Below are 18,494 nucleotides of genomic sequence, written 5' to 3' on the forward strand. Positions count from 1 at the left end.
CAATGAGAAATGATGTCATAATTCTATATAGATACCACGTTGCGCAGTCCTGGGTGACAGAAGTCTCACACAGGCACTGTTCATGAAGGGACTGTGTTGAGTGAGGTTCGTGTCCCATCTGTGTGAGTCTGTGTGCTTCAGAATCTTGTTGAGTAAAGTTCATTGAAAGATGGCAGCTTCAGCTCTGGAAGACCTCTCCCCATTGCTCGATGACAGACGCTGTGGGTAAGGTTTGGCTTTCTTCACAGATGCAAATCTTCTGGAGAGCAGCGGGGAGAAGTGTGTGCACGGGGGAAGAAAGCTGAGTAGTCTAGGAGCTCTCAAGTGCAGTCAGTTGATCTTTTTCTTGGTTAGTTTCTCAAATATTAATAAGTACAAGATGTTCAGGCGGTGGGTGACTTCAGATGAGATTCTGTCCATTAAAATGAGAAATGAGGGAATCATGTAGGAAGAGGGAACAGAGCAGTATATAGAGCTGGGCTGTGAATCTGTTGTAGGCTTAGATGGACTCACTGAGGTTTCCAGTTTTATTTAGACGTGTCCAGAAAAAAGTACACCAAGCTTTGTATTTAGGATCAGTTGGTAAGTCAATGGCCTGTGTGTATCTTGTGTTCCTGTTCTCTGTCGACTCTTTTAGGATAATATACAGAGTATTTCAGTGAAGAAGTAATAAATACCTGACATAATCCTGATACTTTCCACTCCCTGAGTTTGCATGCCCTTTCCTTCTGGTAAGACCAAAACATCCTGGTGTTGACACCGTGTCTGCATTTATTCATCCACATACAGTCTGGCTTTTCTTGGATGCCAGAGCTCTTACCTCAGACTTCTGCAGAAAGACATTTTGAGATTGAAAGAACAGTGACAAGGGAATAGGGTGTAAATGTAAGAAGTAAGGGTATGACAGGCTGGCTTAAACTCCAGTGTCATCTTCAGCTTTCTGAAATGCCATGTTTCCAGCAAAAGGAATGCAGGTGCTTTGAAAGTTACTTCGCTGTCATAGTCTTGTATGGCCTTTTTGGCCTGAGATGCAATTCATCGGTGATGTTTCAGTAGGTTTTTTGTTGTTTCTCTCACACCAGGCTCCAGATGAACACTTGCCTAGGTGATGCTGTTTGACTTTGTGTAACAGGCTGTGTTTTGCTAACAGCTAAGGAAAACTGAATTGTCATGTTGCAAAGCACAGTCCTTTCTCTGAAAAAATTTGAACCATGGAACCATAGAATGGCTTGGGTTGGAAGTGACCTTCAAAGCTCATCTTGTCCAACCACTCTGCAATGAGCAGGGACATCTTCGGTTAGATCATGTTGCCCAGAAGCAAGTCCAGCCTGGCCTTGGATGTCTCCAGGGATGGCACATCCACCACCTCTCAGGACAACCTTGTTCTAGTATTTCACCACCCTCGATGTGAAGAATTTTCTCCTCACATCCAGCCTGAATCTCCCTCCTTTAGTTTAAAGCCATCACCCCTCATCCTATCACAACAGGCTCTGCTGAAAAGTCTCTTCCCATCTTTCTCATAGGCCCCTTTTAAAAACTGAAAGGCTCCAATAAGGTCTCCCCAGAGCCTTCTCTTCTCCAGGCTGAACAACCCCAACTCTCTCAGCTTTTCCTCATAGGAGAGGTGCTCCATCCCTCTGATCATTTTTGTGGCCCTCCTCTGGACCCTCTCCAACGAGCCACATTAAGATTTGGCTGTTCAATCCACATGGTCTCACAGGCCATGTACTCTGATTCAGAGTATTCTTGTGTAAAAGCTAAGTGCAACCACAGAAGACCAAAACCTGTAAGCCACTTGTAGGTAACTCTGGAGCAAGTTAAGGTGGATTTGGGATAGCAGTTCTGCACTGAGTACTGCCCTTCTCTTGAGTTCCCTTCTCGCTTCTGCATCCCAACCTCTTCCACATGTGCGCAAGAGCTGAGCATGGTGGGGGCAGTGGCACAAAGGGATGAGGGGTGCCCGTAGAAACAAGGCCCATAACCGAGTCCCTCCAGACTGTGCCAGGCGGGCCTGTTCCCCAGGAGCTGGGTGTCTCCTTGCTGAAACCTCTTGTAAACACAGGCAGAAAAAACTGTGCTAGAGCTGCTTGTGATTTTTATGTGAAAGTTCAGGAAAATGTGATTTTTTTTTTTTTTTTTTTTTTTTTTTCTACTCAGAATAAGCTTGGAATGTGTGCTTACGTTTGTTTGGGGTTTTGGGTCATTGTATAATAGTTTAAACTGAACATCTGGCAGTTATTTGGGGGGTTAATTGAGGGTTTTCATATTGGGTCCAAATAAAGTCTTCTCTGGCCCTCTGTAAAAGGAATAAAACCTCATCCTTGAGGGGTTTGCTTTAGCAACTAGATACAAATGATAATTAACAAAAGCACCTTTAAAGATTATTTTAGTTTGTTTTCTTTTCTAAGTCTGAAAAAGACCATTTTAACTAATCAAACCCTGTATACACAAACTCTTGCCTAGTTTCTTACTAGGTAGTTTGGGTCTTCAGGATAGTTTTTACAGGCTGCTGTTTAATTTTGCTGATTTGACCTCTGCTACTGTAACAAGAGAAATAAAAGGCACCTGCTTAATCTGGGTTCCTGAATAGCCTTGTTTGTAAGCATGTTAATGTAAGATATCCTTACTACTAGGAGGGCCTCTGTTGTAATATAGTATTAAATCTGGTTGAGGTGCAACAAAGTAGGACCTAAATCAGTCTTGCAGAGTCAGCATCTGCCTTCCGGTGCAGCACTTTTTGTGATAGCATTTAATGTGTGAAGGATCTCCAATTGCTCAGAGTAATGGTATGGTCTTTGCAGAAATAAACTTGATTGGGGAGGATGGATTTGATTTTTATTTTGTTCAAAATAATTGTTTGCAAGCATGATATTGGTCTTAAGTCTTATTTAAAGCTTGTTTGTTGTATAGCAGTGAGAACAGTTGTCACATGTATGACAGTGTTGGGAAATGAGAATGTTTCTAACACACTGAGTTAAAATATTTGTGTTTTTATTGTAATTACACAGTATCTGTGTTTGAAACAGAGGGAGGTGTGGGCCTGCATTCACACTCTGAACTCTGCATGTGCAAAATGACATACTAGTTTTGATGTTCCTGGTATGGGGAGTTACTAGAAGCAGCCTGAAACTTAACTGCTGAACCGGCTGAGTCCAGCATGTGGATGGGTAGTTGGGAGAGGGTGAGGGGATGAATAGCTGCTATGGCAAAGCAAGTGTTTTAATATTTAGTTACTATGTTTTACAGTAAATCTAATTCTAGATCAGGTTCTGGTCTTAGAAAAGCTTCCTCAAGCTTATCTAAATTTGACCCAAGTCACTTAGAATGCAGCATCTCCTAGTGAGCTAAACCTGCTGACATGTCGCCATATTTGTTGACTTTATCTAAAAAGGAAGTTGGTAGCTGCAAGGACAGGCTGCTGACATAAAAAGCTTGTCTTGGATCGCACATTTGGCTGGAGGCCAGGTAATGAGTTTCTATAGGAGTTTGTTGGCAAGCTTAGGTTTTTGCTTAGGTTAATCTAATGTAACTGCAAGTAATATGGAAGCCTGGTACATCCAAAACAATTTTTAGACAAAATGTTCTTATCTTTTTTTATATAACAGCTTCTTGTACTTAGGACATTAAAAATGCCTTGGAACATGATTCTTTACTATTTTCTTTTTTAATGGTCAACCTACTGAATAATCCTTTAAAATATTGACACTGAAGGCATCTCTCTTTTGATAGCCTCTGTGTTACAGAGTTTAAGCAGACTGTCTTCAGTGGAGTGATCTGTTAGTGCTTTAAAGAAAGGTTTGCATTTTTAAAAGGCCAGGTGGTAACGCACTTAAGGTTAGGTACATCAGTTTTACTAGTGAAAAATACGATATATGTATTCATGGGCACATTTGTTGGCCAGGTTATAATCTGTGACCTAGGCTGAAATGCTTGAACCATCCTAGGAGGAGGCTGGATTTCAGGACTTTGTGTTCCCAGTGTCTGACTCCGGCAGTTTCACCACTGGGCCCTTTCACTGGCCTCCTGGGTGTTTCTTTCTTCACTGCCTGAAGGCAAATCTTGAAGAGAATGAAGAGAAGGGGTGGAGATTGCTCTGTATCAGGATGTTTTGTTGCCTCTCACTTCTTTTGTATAAGTGAATATGAACCCACTCTAAGGGGAAAACTGAATTCAGGTCTTGAAATGTGCACTGAAGTGCTATATATGCCGCACTATAAAAAGAGGTCCAAATCCACCCTTAGTCTTTGAGGAGCAGTACATAAATGTGGCTGTAACTGGAGAACAGTGAGGCCTCCTGATGCTGCCCAAGGCAGCAGTCCTTCTCTGCAGCCTTGATTTGACTGTTTCACCCGTAAGAGGGATGAAGGTGGCCTGGGATGCATACTTGTCCTCCACTGGTAGGGGCTGATGAGTGCTGACCAGAAAAAGGATAATACTCTACCACAGAATCATAGAATATCTTGGATTGAAGGGACCTTAAAGATCATCTTCCAACCCCCTGCCATGGGTAGGGACATCTTCCACTAGACCAGGTTGCTCAAAGCCCCGTCCAACCTGGCCTTGAACACTGCCAGGGATGGGGCAGCCACAACTTTTCTGGACAACCTCTGCCAGTGTATCACTACCCTCATAGTGAAGATTTTTTAGCATCCTTATTATTTCTTTGTGCAGCTGTATCATTAGCAGTGTAAGCACAAATGCCAAACAAACAACTTGTTTTATAACTACTTGTCTGTAGGTCTGACTTATGTGGTATGTAAGAAACTGGTTGAATGCAGATGGAGATCTTTGAGATGGGAGGGAGGGTGATAAAGTTGTGCCAGTGCTTATCAGAGGTTTAAACTTCCCTGATAGCATTTGTTCTCTAGGTGCTATTAATAGTAGGGCCTAGAGATATTTCTGGATGTGATAGCTGACAAGTTTCTTCATCAAATAGTCAATGAATGAGCAAGAAACGTTTCTATTTTAAACTTAGCTTTGACAAGTAATAGAACTTCAAACAAAAGTTGTTCGTAGAAAATAACTTTGCTGTGAGTTACTGCAAGTGATTCTCTGTAAGTGAAAGATTAAGCACATGACTGCAGCTTTAAGTGTCTCTGGTAAAGGAAGAGTTTTTCTGGGGTTTTCTGCCAGCTACACTATAGGGTATTTATATTAGTTTCAGACTTCAGTGTTTAAGTGAAGGGTGGTAATAAACCTTGGCAGAGGTGCAAAGTCAGGCAGATTTTTGGGGGGAGCGATCTGGTTTGAACTTTGTGTGAACAGTCACTGCCAGAGTGTTAGGGTAAGCAGAGAATCTGCAGGGAAAGAAGAGCTCTGTTGAAAAGCGGTTTGTGCTGGGAGGTGAGAATTGCTTCAACTGTCAAGGCTGTGGGAGCCAGTAGCAAAAGGCTCTTCTTGCTCTTTATTTATACTTCTGAAGTGACCCATGTCTATCTCTGCCTTTGCTTTTTCATCTCACACCAGTGCCTGGGGTGATGTGCCATGAAGCTAAGCATGCTCTCTAATGAAGAGCATGGCAGTGCTGACCATAGGGAAGCAAGGATAGTAACAAGTGCCTCAAAATAAATTCTTAGCACTGCAGAGGCCATTTGGGAGACTATTGTGGCACCTTCAAAATGGAACACTCTGAGCTGAGGAACAGAATAATACATGTAGAGCATTAAATCGGATGGATTTGGCAGGTCTTCTTTAAATCAGAACTTAACACACTCTTGGAAAGCTACCATTACAATGAATTCATGTACATTAATTAAGCTTTCTTCTGTTGTCTCTTAAGAGGCCAAATGCTTCTCCCAGTATGATTTATGATTTAGAATTTCAGTATTGCTCCTGTCAAACACTGTCTCTGGAAGTGGAATGTCCTGGGCATTTCTCATTTCTCTGCATGCGGTGGCACCTACATGTTCTGCAGAAATACTGCTCTGCCGTTTCTCTTGCAGTGAAGTTTTGGCCATGCTAGTTTTATAGCAGTGTGAAAGCACCTCTAATAAAGTGATTCTTGTTTGCATCTTGAAGGGAGTAACAGAAATCTAGCAAAGGGTATACAAGATTATCAGCAGTGGTAACTTTAAGGATTTTGGCAGTGCATTTGAATGTGGCTTTTATGGTCAACTTCAACAGTCTCTAGTTTTTGGTGGGAATCTCTGCATGGGTCTGTCTGTTGGCTTCCTTCAATAAACACTTGGTACTTTCTCTTTTCTTAGCCTGAAGCAGTAGGGAGGTGAGATAGCATCCTTACTCTTTTCCTCCATTTTTTTTTTTTTTTTTTTCCTGGGAATTTAAAGGCTGGTTGTGAAGCTGAGTGGATTTTCATTTCTTTGATTAGAAGCATCAGCAAGATGAAGAATGTGAACTTATAAAGTAAACTGTTTTTTGTTTCAGGTAACCTGTTAGGAACTGACTTCCTAATCTTTCTTTAGCCTGCAGGTTGTTAGCTTTACACTTGCTTTAAAAATAGCCATGAGAAAGAGGCCATTTCCCTGTTACATGTGGGAAGACGGTAAATCATCAACTACTGAAAAACAAACCGTGTATCTGTTGCACTGTGGAAAAGAAGTGCCCGTTACAAAGCTAAGCTGCAGCATGTTTTCCCTCCAGTGGCAAGAAGGCCTCTGAAAAGATGGCTTGAAGTAGTTAGTGGTTAGAATGTGTGTGTTTAGGTGTAGTGCAAGCTTTCTAACATCCTCTTGATGTCTTGTTTCTTGCAGAGACTTCAACCGTCATGTTAAGGTAAAGCAGAAAAGTGCAGTGCTGAACATGCTAAAGAAGTTGGACAAAATAAGGTTCAGAGGTCACAAGAGAGATGAGTTCCTTGATTTAGCAGAGTCTCCAAATGCTTCTGACACTGAATGTGGAGATGAAATCCCGGTGAAAGTACCTCGAACGTCAACTCGAGACAATGAAGAGCTGAGAGACCCTGTAAGTACTTGATTTAAATGTTGTTATATTGTTATATAGCTGTCAAGCAGAAAAGATAACAGGAACTAATAATTCTTTGTCATTATATTTTATATTTAACATTTGAAGATTTGTGGACTAAGAAGTAAGCTTCTAGTAATAGGCTTCTGTTTTCTGGAAAGATCAATAAATTTCTTACTATTAGGGTTCTCTGTCCCTGCTATTGATTTTATATGTTGTGGGTTGACAGGTTTGTTAAACTTGGATGTGCTTCTGAATGCTGTCTGGTTTGTGTTTTGTTGAATTACTAATGAACATATCTGAAGGAAGGAGTTGTTTTCAGTCTGAGGAACACAGATCTGCCCTAATGGCACTTGCCAGGTCTGCAGGGATAAGACTTCTGGTGGCTTCATTAGAGCCAGAGGGTCACACCACCTTGTTCTTCACTCAGTGTTCTATCCAGTAATGCTTCAGTGCTATGGAACTGGTTAAAACTCATACAGGAGGTGCTAAATTTTTTTTGGTGCTTGTAAGCAGAAGCACCCAAACAGACTTACCTTTTAAAAACACCCTGTTTCAGGTAAAGTTAAATATTAGGCAAAAAATAAATAAAATCCTGCTTTATCTGTTAAAACATGGCTGTGGAGTCTTGAGCTCGGAGTGCTACAATCTAAATTAAGATTTGTCTGTGTAACTGTATTGTAGAATGTGACTTGGAAGTTAGAATTTGTACTGCCCTATTTGGAAACTCACTGTGCAGTTTGTATCCTCAGAATGTGGTCAGGCTGTTGTCTGAAAGCTCATTTCTAGAATCACGGAGTTTGCTCACCTAAAGTTCTAAACTGAAAGACTTCATACTGTGTATGCTTAAGCAACCTTTGGGGTTGGCAGCTTGGATCCTGTTCTGTAGCTATTAGGATTTTTAAATTTAAGTGTGCTTGTGTAATACCATGTACAGTCCTGTTTATGTGGAGCTCTTTTGTGAGATTTTTTCTTTCCCTGTGATCATGGAACAAACAAGTGGTAATGACAGCGTTTTTCATTCACAAAAAGTCTATTGTATGCAAATTGTCAAGCTCCTTGGACGAGGAAGTCTGTTGTATGCCTTTCCTCTGCTCTTATTCTTCTGAAGACATCTGCCATTTGTTAACATGTACAGACCATATACGCTGGGACTAATCTGTGCTGCTGCCCTTGCAACATGGTATTTTCTGAAGTTTTTTTTGTAGGTAAATACTGGCTTGTTTTCATTAAACCGAAGTCATTATATTTATATGTGGAGAGCACACATAAATATTTATCTGTCATTCCATCTATACCATTGTGTCCAATCAGAAGGATCTGGATTGCAGACCAAGAGGCTACAAAAAGATGTCTTGAACCCTAGATACTATTTTCTGTATTTCTTTAAGAGGGTAGTAGCTCCAGGATGGTATGGCTGAGGGGACAGTTTTGACTAGTTATAAAGCTTTATGGCTGCATATCTGCAGTGATGGTCTCTGTTTTCTCAAATTGCTGCCCGCCTAGAGCAAGAAGGGAGAAGAGGTAATCCCTTATGCTGCAGAGGTGGCAGGAGTAAGGAAAGTAATGCTTGTATATTTCATATTAAAACAGTGGCTGAGGTTCTGTCAACAGGGCAATTCTGAATTATGTCTCTATTATTGAGATCACATAATTGAATTGTGCCTGAATTGCTTTTAATTCAGTGACTAAAACTGAAATCTTAAATTGCTTATACAGGGTTATTTTCTCTCTAAGCATCTTAGTATTACTCTTCTAGTACAGTGATCATGAGAAGAGCAAGTCTTGTTGGTGTCTTCCTGTTTAATACCTTAGGGAAACTGTTGAAAGCATAAAAAAGTCAGTGCAAGTCTGTGCATGAATTGAATATATGCTGCTTGTCCTTTCAGATAGATATGAGCTGTACTGTGCTTCCACTTCTGTTGCTTCACTGATTCTATTAAAATCTGAGTACAGAGCTCATGGGCTTCAAAGAGCAAGATTGGTGGCTTGGAACTGATCATAGGCATACAAAATTTGAGTGCTGGCCCCCTTATCTTCAATATGTAGATATCTGACTCCACTGTCAGCCATTCCCTTGACAAAGGCTTCATCTCTGCCCCTCTCTACTTCTTCCCCCCCCCCCCCCCCCCCCCCCTTCAGTCTGGTGTATTATTCATTACAGAACCATTAAGGAAAGATCTCCATCTATTAGAACAGTACAGCAGTGTCGTGAATGAAAGGCCCTTCTGTACTGTGCTGCAAGAGTACATAGTGAGCTTAGAAATGTGCACATTAGGTGCCTCTTCTTCATGTCTGTGTCTGAACTTGACAAGCATATGCAAAAACTTGCTACAAATGGAGGTTTTAGAATAAAAAGCCTTGCCATAAGGCTTGTGATTGCAGAGCCCTGCAAAGAGCAGCATTCTTTGCTGTGCACCTCCAGCAGTGCACATTCAGTCCTGGGCCACAGATGCAGCAGTGGGACTTTGTCCCAGCACTTCACATGTCTTGCTGAAGCAGCAGGTGCAAAATTTACACACAGTGGAAGGACAGAAAGGATGTCCAAATGAGGTCATCTTACATTCTTTACCTTGAAATCATGAGCTTTACCTGTTTAGTTCAATAATATGCATCCTGACTCGTGTTTGGGTAAAGCACACAGCTAGCTCCTGGTAGGAGGGCCCTGGGGTTGGAAGGATTTGTTATTTTCCTTTGAATTTTCCTCAGTGGTTCTTTGTTCAAAAGGTGTCTTACTGTTGATTTGCACTACCTTGGTCTCAACTTACAGGCTGGATGTTTGCTTCTATGGGCACTTTCACCCACTTTTATTGCAGTGTTCTGACTACCAGGTATGTCTTGGGTAGCAGGTACTTTCTTAGGTCTCTGTGCGTCCCTGGACACTGTGATCAAATCATTGCCAAGACAGCCAAGACAATGTTGATTAGCACATTAACTCTTTGTTAAGCATCTCTTTCAGTTCCTGAATAGCTTCCCAGATTTCTTCTTCCCTTTTCTCTTTACCATAGGTGGTTGATAGTTTGTTTTTAAAGCAAGGACATTCAGCACTGCATGCAGCATTTATTTCTGCATTGTTATGTAAAAATACCACAATCACTGAATAGGTAGAGGGGGTAATCTGATCCATTCCTACTTCCTAATTCTGAATGTATTAGCATTTGGCCTGTTGTGACATTGGAAATTCAGGTAATGTTGCTTGCTTGGTAATTAAAGTCTCCTTTATTCAGTGCCATCATAGTTTCCTATTCTGAATATGCAGCATGGGTTCCTTCCTGCTAAATCACAGTTCTGTGCCTAAACCAGCTTTAAAATATTGCTTTGGCAACTTGATTTGCTAAGATGCAAATGTTTGCAAGTGTTCAGGGAGAGGAACTGTGCCCTGAAAATCATAGCCCGCCCTTAGATTTGCCAGTTCTGGCTTGATTTGCCTAATTTTAACTTTTGTCGTTTTGTGCTATAGATGAATTTATGTGCTCCCGATGTGACAAATGTCCTGTTTCTATAAAAGGGGAGAAAGTGTTCTGTACTGAATGAGTGCAGTGCAGACAGAGGAGGCTCATGTCCCCTTCGGCAGAGGGAGGGAAAGAACAAATTCATGTTTAAACCCATGAAGGTTCTTCACTAACCTAGCAGTAAGAATTACAAGTTGAAGGGCTCTCGTAGCTGTCATGTTGTACTGAACCAGCCTAATCTACTTATGCAAGTTCCCCGCCAGTGTGCTAGGATTAAATCTGAGTTACTGTGGTACAGAAAACACTAATTTACTTGCTATTCCAGTACAGTTTGGATTTTCTGAAACTCGTCAATTAAAACATTAAACGCTTCTGTATTGGTCACCTCATTTACAGTGATTGGAAAGTATAGGGCATGATGTTTAGGAAAGTATAAAGTGCTGTACAAACATTACAATTAAGATAATAAAGTCTCTAATCCGGGCTAGCACTGGTCTTGGTTTTGTTGGGTTTTTCTAATTTATGTAAAATATAGCTGTGTTTTCAGGAGCTTGCCAATATGGGTATGCTTTCAAGAATAGCTACTAAGGATTAACTATTCATGCAAATGCTTTCTGTTCTTGAGCAGTGTTGTAGGGTTTTCCCTTTCCTTACTGCAGGTAAGTGCAGCAGCCACAGGGAACCCTTTTGTAATTGGAGGTAAGAAAATGCACATGAAGTGTCAGTTGAGAACTTCATGGGGCTTCACCCTCTCTAGGCAAGGGTTCACAGGATGAATGCAGGCTGGGGAGAGAAGGGAGGGAAGGCAAAGAACTGTCAGGTTGGGAGGTGCTGCCAAAAAGCCAGAGCTGCTCACGCTTGAAAACACATTGTGGGGAGCTGTGGTTTTTCATATCCGGAGCTGGATGTGGCTTGGGAGTGCAACTCTGAACTCTGATAGTGGGTCAGAGGCAATCTATCGTCAGCGGAAATCTTCCTTTAACCCCTCTGTCTTGGAACCTGTGCTCTACTCTGGCATTTTGGTGGCTTCTTAGGTACCACCAGGCCTTGTGAGCAGGCTTTGCTAATTAATAGCCAACATTTTAAGAGGTCTCTGTGTCAAATACTGTCAGAGTTAGAGAGGCAGAAGGAAAAGCAGAAATCAGTGGAAGCCTTCAAGGCTTCTGCTGTGAGTCAAACCCAAGAAAGGGCATCTGTACAGTATGGTGTAGTTAATTTGGCATGAGTCCCAGCACTAGCCTACAGAGGCAGCAGAAAGGAGAAACCTTTACCCAGTTAACACTGCTAACTTCAGAGAGAAGTACTTTTTTTAATTCAGAGGCAGGCAGTTGATCTCCAGCAAATATATAGACCTTATTTCTCATCTTTTTAGCCTATTAACGCCTCTTGACAGAATGAGGTGTGTTGGTTTGGGGAAAAAACTTCAGGGACATAAGAGCTATCTGCTTAAATGTCTCCCATACCACTGCCCTGGACGTGCTCGGTTTTCTGAATGCTTCTAAGTTGTATTCATTAATATGTTATGGTGTCACTGATTTTGGAACTTGGGTGCTTTATTTTCCACCAAGCTTTTATCACTCTGTATCTTACTACCCTGGTTAAACCATTTCACTTTTCCTGTGTTCTTAGTAAGCGGCTTTATATTTTAACTTAGTGGATATTTTTATTCTTTTTTTTTTAAGTTGTTGTAACCTTCTGTGGTTAGTTTAATGATGCGTGCCTCCTGATATTTAACCCATCAACTAATGCCAGACCTCTTGGATCCAGCACTTTAGCAGATATGCGCATTTGGAAACTTCCAGAATGAGTCGCAGAATCACAGACTGGTTTGGGTTGGAAGGCACTGTAAAGATAATTCAGTTTCAACCCCCTGCCGTCGGCATGGACACCTTCCACTACAGCAGGCTGCTCAAAGCCCTGTCCAACCTGACCTTGAACATTGCCAGGGAGGGGGCAGCCACAGCTTCTTTGAGCAACCTGTGCCAGCGCCTCAGCACCCTCACAGGAAAGAACTTCTTCCTAATATTTGATCTAAATCTACCCTCTTTCCGATTAAAACCGTTTCCCCCTTGTTCTATCCCTGTATGCCCTTGTAAAAAGTCCCTCTTCAGCTTTCTTGTCGCCCCTTTTGGTACTGGTAGGGTATAAGGTCTCCCCTGAGCCTTTTCTTCTCAGTCTCTCTGAGAGGTGCTCCATCACTTTGATCATCTTTGTGGCCTCCTGTGGACTTATTCCAACAAGTGCCTGTATTTCTCATGTTGGGGTGCAGAACTGGACGCATTACTGCTGGTGGGGTCTCACAAGAGAGTAGAGGGAGAGAATCACCTCCCTTGACCTGCTGACCATACTCTGAAGCAGCCCAGGGTACAGTTGGCTTATTGGGCTGTAGGTGCACAGCCGGCTCATGTTGAGCTTCTCATCAACCAACACCCTCAAGTCCTTCTCCTCAGAGCTGCTCTTGATCCATCCTTCTCCTGGCCTGTATTTGTGCTTGGGATTGCCCCGACCCGTCTGCAGGACCTTGCATTTGGCCTTGTGGAGCTTCATGAAGTTTGCATGGGCCCACCTCTTGAACCTGTCAGGGCCCCTCTGGATGGCATCCCTTCCCTCTAGAGTGTCAGCCACACCACAAGTGGTTAATTCTTATCACTGTCCCCAGTACTACGCACCTCTTGCTTTTTCCTTCTTCGTAAGAGGCATAGTCAGTGTATCCTGGGTATTATATCTCTGAAGGAGCAAAAGCAGATTTGGTTCTTTAGATGGGTTTCTGAACCGTAACTCATCTCTGGGTTAAATATCTTGAGCATCTTCAATGAGGGTAAAAACTTGTATATACTTAGATGTTTGCTAGCCCCTCTCATCGTCTGTTCCTTCACCTCTGTGCTGCTACCACCTCTGCAGTGCCTGGGGTTGGAGACCAGGGACTGGTTGGGCAGGAGCCAGGAGCTCTCTAAGCACCGGCCTGATGTGCAGAGCCCAAGTGCATTCCTGATGAGTGTAGCAGCTTACTCTTTGACCTGTATGTGATTTTACTGATTGATTTATTTATTTTTAAGCTGTAGCACTGTTTCTTTAGACAGCTCCTTACGAAATACTTTATGCAGGAAGCAAAGATTGTCCCTTTGTACCAGGTATGGATATACAGTATAGAAAGCCACGCTTTAATGTCTTTGCAGCAACCTATATTTCAATAACACTTCCCTTGTGTCTGCTGGTAAGAGTGTGCTATAAGGGTGCTGCTGTTTGACTTTGGCCACACCATCCCCCTTGCGCTTTCCAAGTGTCTGGCAAGTGGTAACACTAAATCTTGCAGCGTAAATAAACATGACCCAACTCTATAGATAAGAAATCAACACAGAGGTTAATTGCAGTCCCATGCTCATCTGAAAACAGGCAGCTACAGTTACTCGTCAGCAGTGGCTGGAGTGGTTGCAAGTGGCATGTGTTGCTGCACCTCTCTGGCTATAGGCAGGTGTGAACAGGAAATCTGGAGCATGGGAAGGAGGATGCTACAGCTCCCTGAGGGAGCTGTTTGTTTCTGCTATGGCATGGTTTGTGCCAGCTCCAAAGTGGGAATCAGGATTGCTGCTAAGCTAACAGCTTCTGCTCCTCATTGGGGCCAGCAGTGTTGGCAGAGTGCTGTGTGGGTGTGTGTTGCTTTTTGGGACTGGAAATAGCATCTCTTCTTGGCACTGTATTGAGCAAGCCTAGGTGGGGAGTTGATGCCAGGTAAATGCTGTGCAGTACTTGTCTGCAGTGCTGACTTGCCTGTGTAGACAAATTCTGAGGCTTAAACTCAGCATCTGTTCAGCTCGAGCAAGAGAACAGATGTTTAGTAGATATTTCCACACTGGTTTACCTTAAAAGTACAAATCATTCCCAGCAGTGAAAGTACTTCCCAACGTTGCTTTCAGTGAGCTTTTTGCACCTCTTTTTTAAAATGTAGGAAATGTCTCTTAATTGTCTTGTAGATTAGTTGAGTTTATGTATGTGTGTAATTTAAGCTGTCGTGGTTGAATGTATGCAAGCTGACTTTTGAAAGCAATATAGTTCCTGTATGCTTCCAGGGCTCAAACAGAGGATGGGGGAATGGTAAATAAATCCCTTTTTGTCTTGAGATAATTTCTGTAATCTAGCACTTTGATTTTCAGTATAAGGTGCTGGAGAACCTCCTGTAATTCATGTTGGCAGACTTTTATACCTGGTGGGGACTGCATGCAACCTGAACAACCATTACCCAGGAGATGCCTTCACCCACCATTTCCCCTGTTGTCTGAAAATCATAGAATCATAGAATAATTAGGGTTGGAAAGGACCTTAGGATCATCTAGTTCCAACCCCCCTGCCGTGGGCAGGGAGACCTTACGCTAAATCATAGCACCCCAAGGCTTCGTCCAGCCTGGTCCTATCACTACAGTCTCTAATGAAGAGTCCCTCTCCAGCATCCCTATAGGCCCCCTTCAGATACTGGAAGGCTGCTATGAGGTCTCCACGCAGCCTTCTCTTCTCCAGGCTCAACAGCTCCAGCTTTCTCAGCCTATCTTCATATGGGAGGTGCTCCAGTCCCCTGATCATCCTCGTGGCCCTTCTCTGGACTTGTTCCAACAGTTCCATGTCCTTTTTATGTTGAGGACACCAGAACTGCACACAATACTCCAGGTGAGGTCTCACAAGAGCAGAGTAGAGGGGCAGGATTACCTCTTTCGACCTGCTGGTCACGCTCCTCTTGATGCAGCCCAGGATACTGTTGGCTTTCTGGGCTGCAAGCACACACTGCCAGCCCATGTTCATTTTCTCATCGACCAACACCCCCAAGTCCTTCTCCGCAGGGCTGCTCTGAATCTCTTCTCTGCCCAACCTGTAGCTGTGCCTGGGATTGCTCCGACCCAGGTGGAGGACCTTGCACTTGGCATGGTTGAACTTCATGAGGTTGGCATCAGCCCACCTCACAAGTGTGTCAAGGTCCCTCTGGATGGCATTCCTTCCCTCCAGCATAACAACCGAACCACACAGCTTGGTGTCATCTGCAAACTTGCTGAGGGTGCACTCAATCCCACTGTCCATGTCAGCGACAAAGATGTTAAACAAGACTGATCCCAACACCGATCCCTGAGGGATACCACTCGTTACTGGTCTCCAGCTGGACATTGAGCCATTGACCACAACTGTTTGTGTGCGTCCATCCAGCCAGTTCTTTATCCACCGAGTGGTCCATCCATCAAATTGATGTCGCTCCAATTTAGAGACAAGGATGTCGTGTGGGACAGTGTCGAACGCTTTACGCAAGTCCAGGTAGATGACATCAACTGCTCTACCCTGTCCATCAGTTCTGTAGCCCCATCATAGAAGGCCCCCAAATTGGTCAGGCAGGATTTCCCCTTAGTGAAGCCATGCTGGCTGTCACCAAGCCCCTTGTTGTTTTTCATGTGCCTTAGCATGCCTTCCAGGAGAATCTGCTCCAAGATTTTGCCAGGCACAGAGGTGAGACTGATTGGTCTGTAATTCCCCGGGTCATCCATTTTCCCCTTCTTGAAAATGGGGGTTATATTTCCCTTTTTCCAGTCATCGGGAACTCCACCTGACTGCCATGATTTCTCCAATATGATGGCCAGCGGCTTCGCAACTTCATTCCCCAGCTCCTTCAGGACCCGTGGATGGATCTCATCAGGACCCATGGACTTGTGCACATTCAGATTTTTAAGATGGTCTCGAACCAGTTCCTCTCCTACAGTGGGCCCAAGGTCTTCATTCTCACAGTCCCTGCATCTGCCTTCCAAGACTTGGGTGGTGCAGTCAGAGCCTTTGCCAGTGAAGACCGAGGCAAAGAAGTCATTCAGAACCTCAGCCTTCTCCTGTGTAGCCAGTTTTCCCGAGAGCTTCCTGAGGGGGCCTACATTCTCCCTAGTCTGTTTTTTATTTGCTATGTACTTGTAGAATCCCTTCCTGTTATCCTTAACATCCCTAGCCAAGTTTAATTGTAACTGGGCCTTGGCTTTCCTAACCTGGTCCCTACCTTCCCAGACAACATCCCTGTACTCTTCCCAGGCAGCTTGTCCTTGCTTCCACCTTTTATAAGCCTCTTTTTTCATCTGAATTTTCCTCAGGAGCTCCTTATCCATCCAAGGAGGTCTCCTGGCCCTCCTGCTGCACTTCCTTCTGGTTGGGATGCAACACTCCTGAGCTTGTAGCAGGTGATCCTTGACTGTCAACCAAGTGTCTTGGGCCCCCCTGCCCTCTAGCGCTGTATCCCATGGAACCTTACCAAAGCAGTTTCCTGAAGAGGCCAAAGTCTGCTCTTTTGAAGTCCAGGGCAGTGAGCTTGCTGCACGCTCTTCTCACTGTCTGAGGATCTCAAATTCAAGCATCTCATGATCGCTGCATTCAAGGCTGCCCTGGAGCATCACATTTCCAACGAGCCCTTCCCTGTTGGTGAGCACGAGGTCAAGCATGGCACCTCTCCTGGTCGACTCCTCTCTTACTTGCAGAAGGAAGTTGTCTTCCACACCAGGAACCTCCTGGGTTGCTTGTGCCGGGCTGTACCGTCCTTCCAACAGATGTCAGGGTGGTTGAAGTCACCCATGAGAACAAGGGCCTGTGAGCATGAGGCTTTTACTATCTTTCTGTGGAGGGCTTCATCCGCAGGTTCTCCTTGATCAGGTGGTCTGTAACAGATCCCCACAGTGATGTCTCCCATAGCTATGTTTCCTTTAACCCTGACCCACAAACTCTCTGTTGACTGCTCACCTGTCCCCAGACAGAGTTCCATACTCTCCAGCCTATCCCTAACATAAAGGACAATTCCCCCTCCCCGCCTGCCAGACCTATCTTTTCTAAAGAGCCTGTAACCTTCCATTCCAACACTCCAGTCATAGGAGCCATCCCACCATGTTTCTGTGATGCCTATTATATCATACCCCCGCAGATGTGCACACATCTCTAATTCCTCTTGTTTGTTTGCCCACTTTATGCCTTCTGCCATGTGGGATTGTTTTTTTTTCTGTGCTCACTTCGTGAAGGTAGTGCTTGTCACTGCTCTTCCTAACAAATCGAATTGCTGTTCAATTTCTGCGTTCTGCAGTATTTCCAGTGCTGAGTTCATTCAAGGAGTGTTGGTAAATCTGTCCATACTTTCCTGACTCCCCTTACTCCTGGCCTGTTAGGATAAGCTTTTGGGCACCGGTGACATCCTTCAGGAGTAACTGGGCTGTGCTGGAGGCAGGGGAGTAGGGGGACCCATTCTTTGCAGAGAGACTGTGGTGTTCAGAATTAGAAATTCCATAAATGGGTTTTAAAATGTACAGTATGGAGTTTCTAATAGCTCTGTAAATATCTAGGACAGTATTACTTTGCTAGCTTTACAATATTATGTGTAGAGTATGTTGCGTTGACCATTCATTTAATGGGAAGAGGAGAGAGTGGTAGTATAAATATGCCTTTTAAATCAGCAGAAGAAAAGCTAAACGATGATGCAGCAGAACTGGTAAAGGGGGGAAAATGCCTTTTCTATAACTCCCTGAGGCCTGCAGAGGTGCATTCTGTAAACTCACATGGGAGCGATGCTGTGCATTTGATTAGCTTTCACTCATTTATTTAGGTGGTTTAATGCTGAAGAAGAGGCCTGGAGAGTTGACGCTTGCACACTTGTCATGTGCCTATTTCTTTTCTGCCCCAGAAGTAAGATGTTGTATTTAAATGATGAAACAATGTACCTCTGAACTGTGTGTTCTGGCTTTCTTATAGGCTGGTCCAGGGACCATCATCATGGCTTCAGGAGTCCAAGATTTTAGCAGAACGGAGTCTGACAGACTGAATGAGATCAAAGGTCACCTGGAAATAGCCTTATTGGAAAAACACTTTTTACGTGAGTATGAAATTAACACTGTGTGGAAAGGAATGGCTTAAGGCTGCTGAAATAAGGATTCTTTAAATTGCAAAAGTTGGCATCAGATTTTTGAGGTGGGCTGATGCCTCCCTGTGAAGAACTTAAAAGCATTCCCAGGGTTTCTGGGTCACTTGGATATTATTTTTCCTCATTGCATTCTTCACAATGTACCTCACTACGTAACAAAAGTTGCTTAGTTGAAGTCTTGATGTTGACATCTGCACATTGTCTTAGAATTA

General features: G+C 43.5%; 1 protein-coding gene and 1 long non-coding RNA gene across 3 annotated transcripts in view; one reads left to right on the forward strand and one right to left on the reverse strand.

The window, feature by feature from the left end:
• Positions 1–18,494, reverse strand: part of LOC133276571 (uncharacterized) — a 787,535-nt gene that overhangs the window by 435,437 nt on the left and 333,604 nt on the right. The window lies entirely within an intron of this gene.
• GRAMD4 (GRAM domain containing 4) overlaps positions 1–18,494 on the forward strand; it is a 75,338-nt gene that overhangs the window by 18,386 nt on the left and 38,458 nt on the right. For both annotated transcript variants that reach the window (XM_061467485.1, XM_061467486.1), the window contains exons 2-3: positions 6,711–6,921; positions 18,114–18,234. In XM_061467485.1, coding sequence (XP_061323469.1) covers positions 6,711–6,921; positions 18,114–18,234 — 332 coding nt within the window. The remainder of the gene's footprint in view (positions 1–6,710; positions 6,922–18,113; positions 18,235–18,494) is intronic.

The sequence above is a fragment of the Pezoporus flaviventris genome, unplaced genomic scaffold (assembly GCF_033815535.1).
Source record: "Pezoporus flaviventris isolate CSIRO_AGI_PZ_B2104156 unplaced genomic scaffold, CSIRO_AGI_Pfla_v1 ptg000045l, whole genome shotgun sequence".
NCBI classification, from domain to species: Eukaryota; Metazoa; Chordata; class Aves; order Psittaciformes; family Psittacidae; genus Pezoporus; species Pezoporus flaviventris.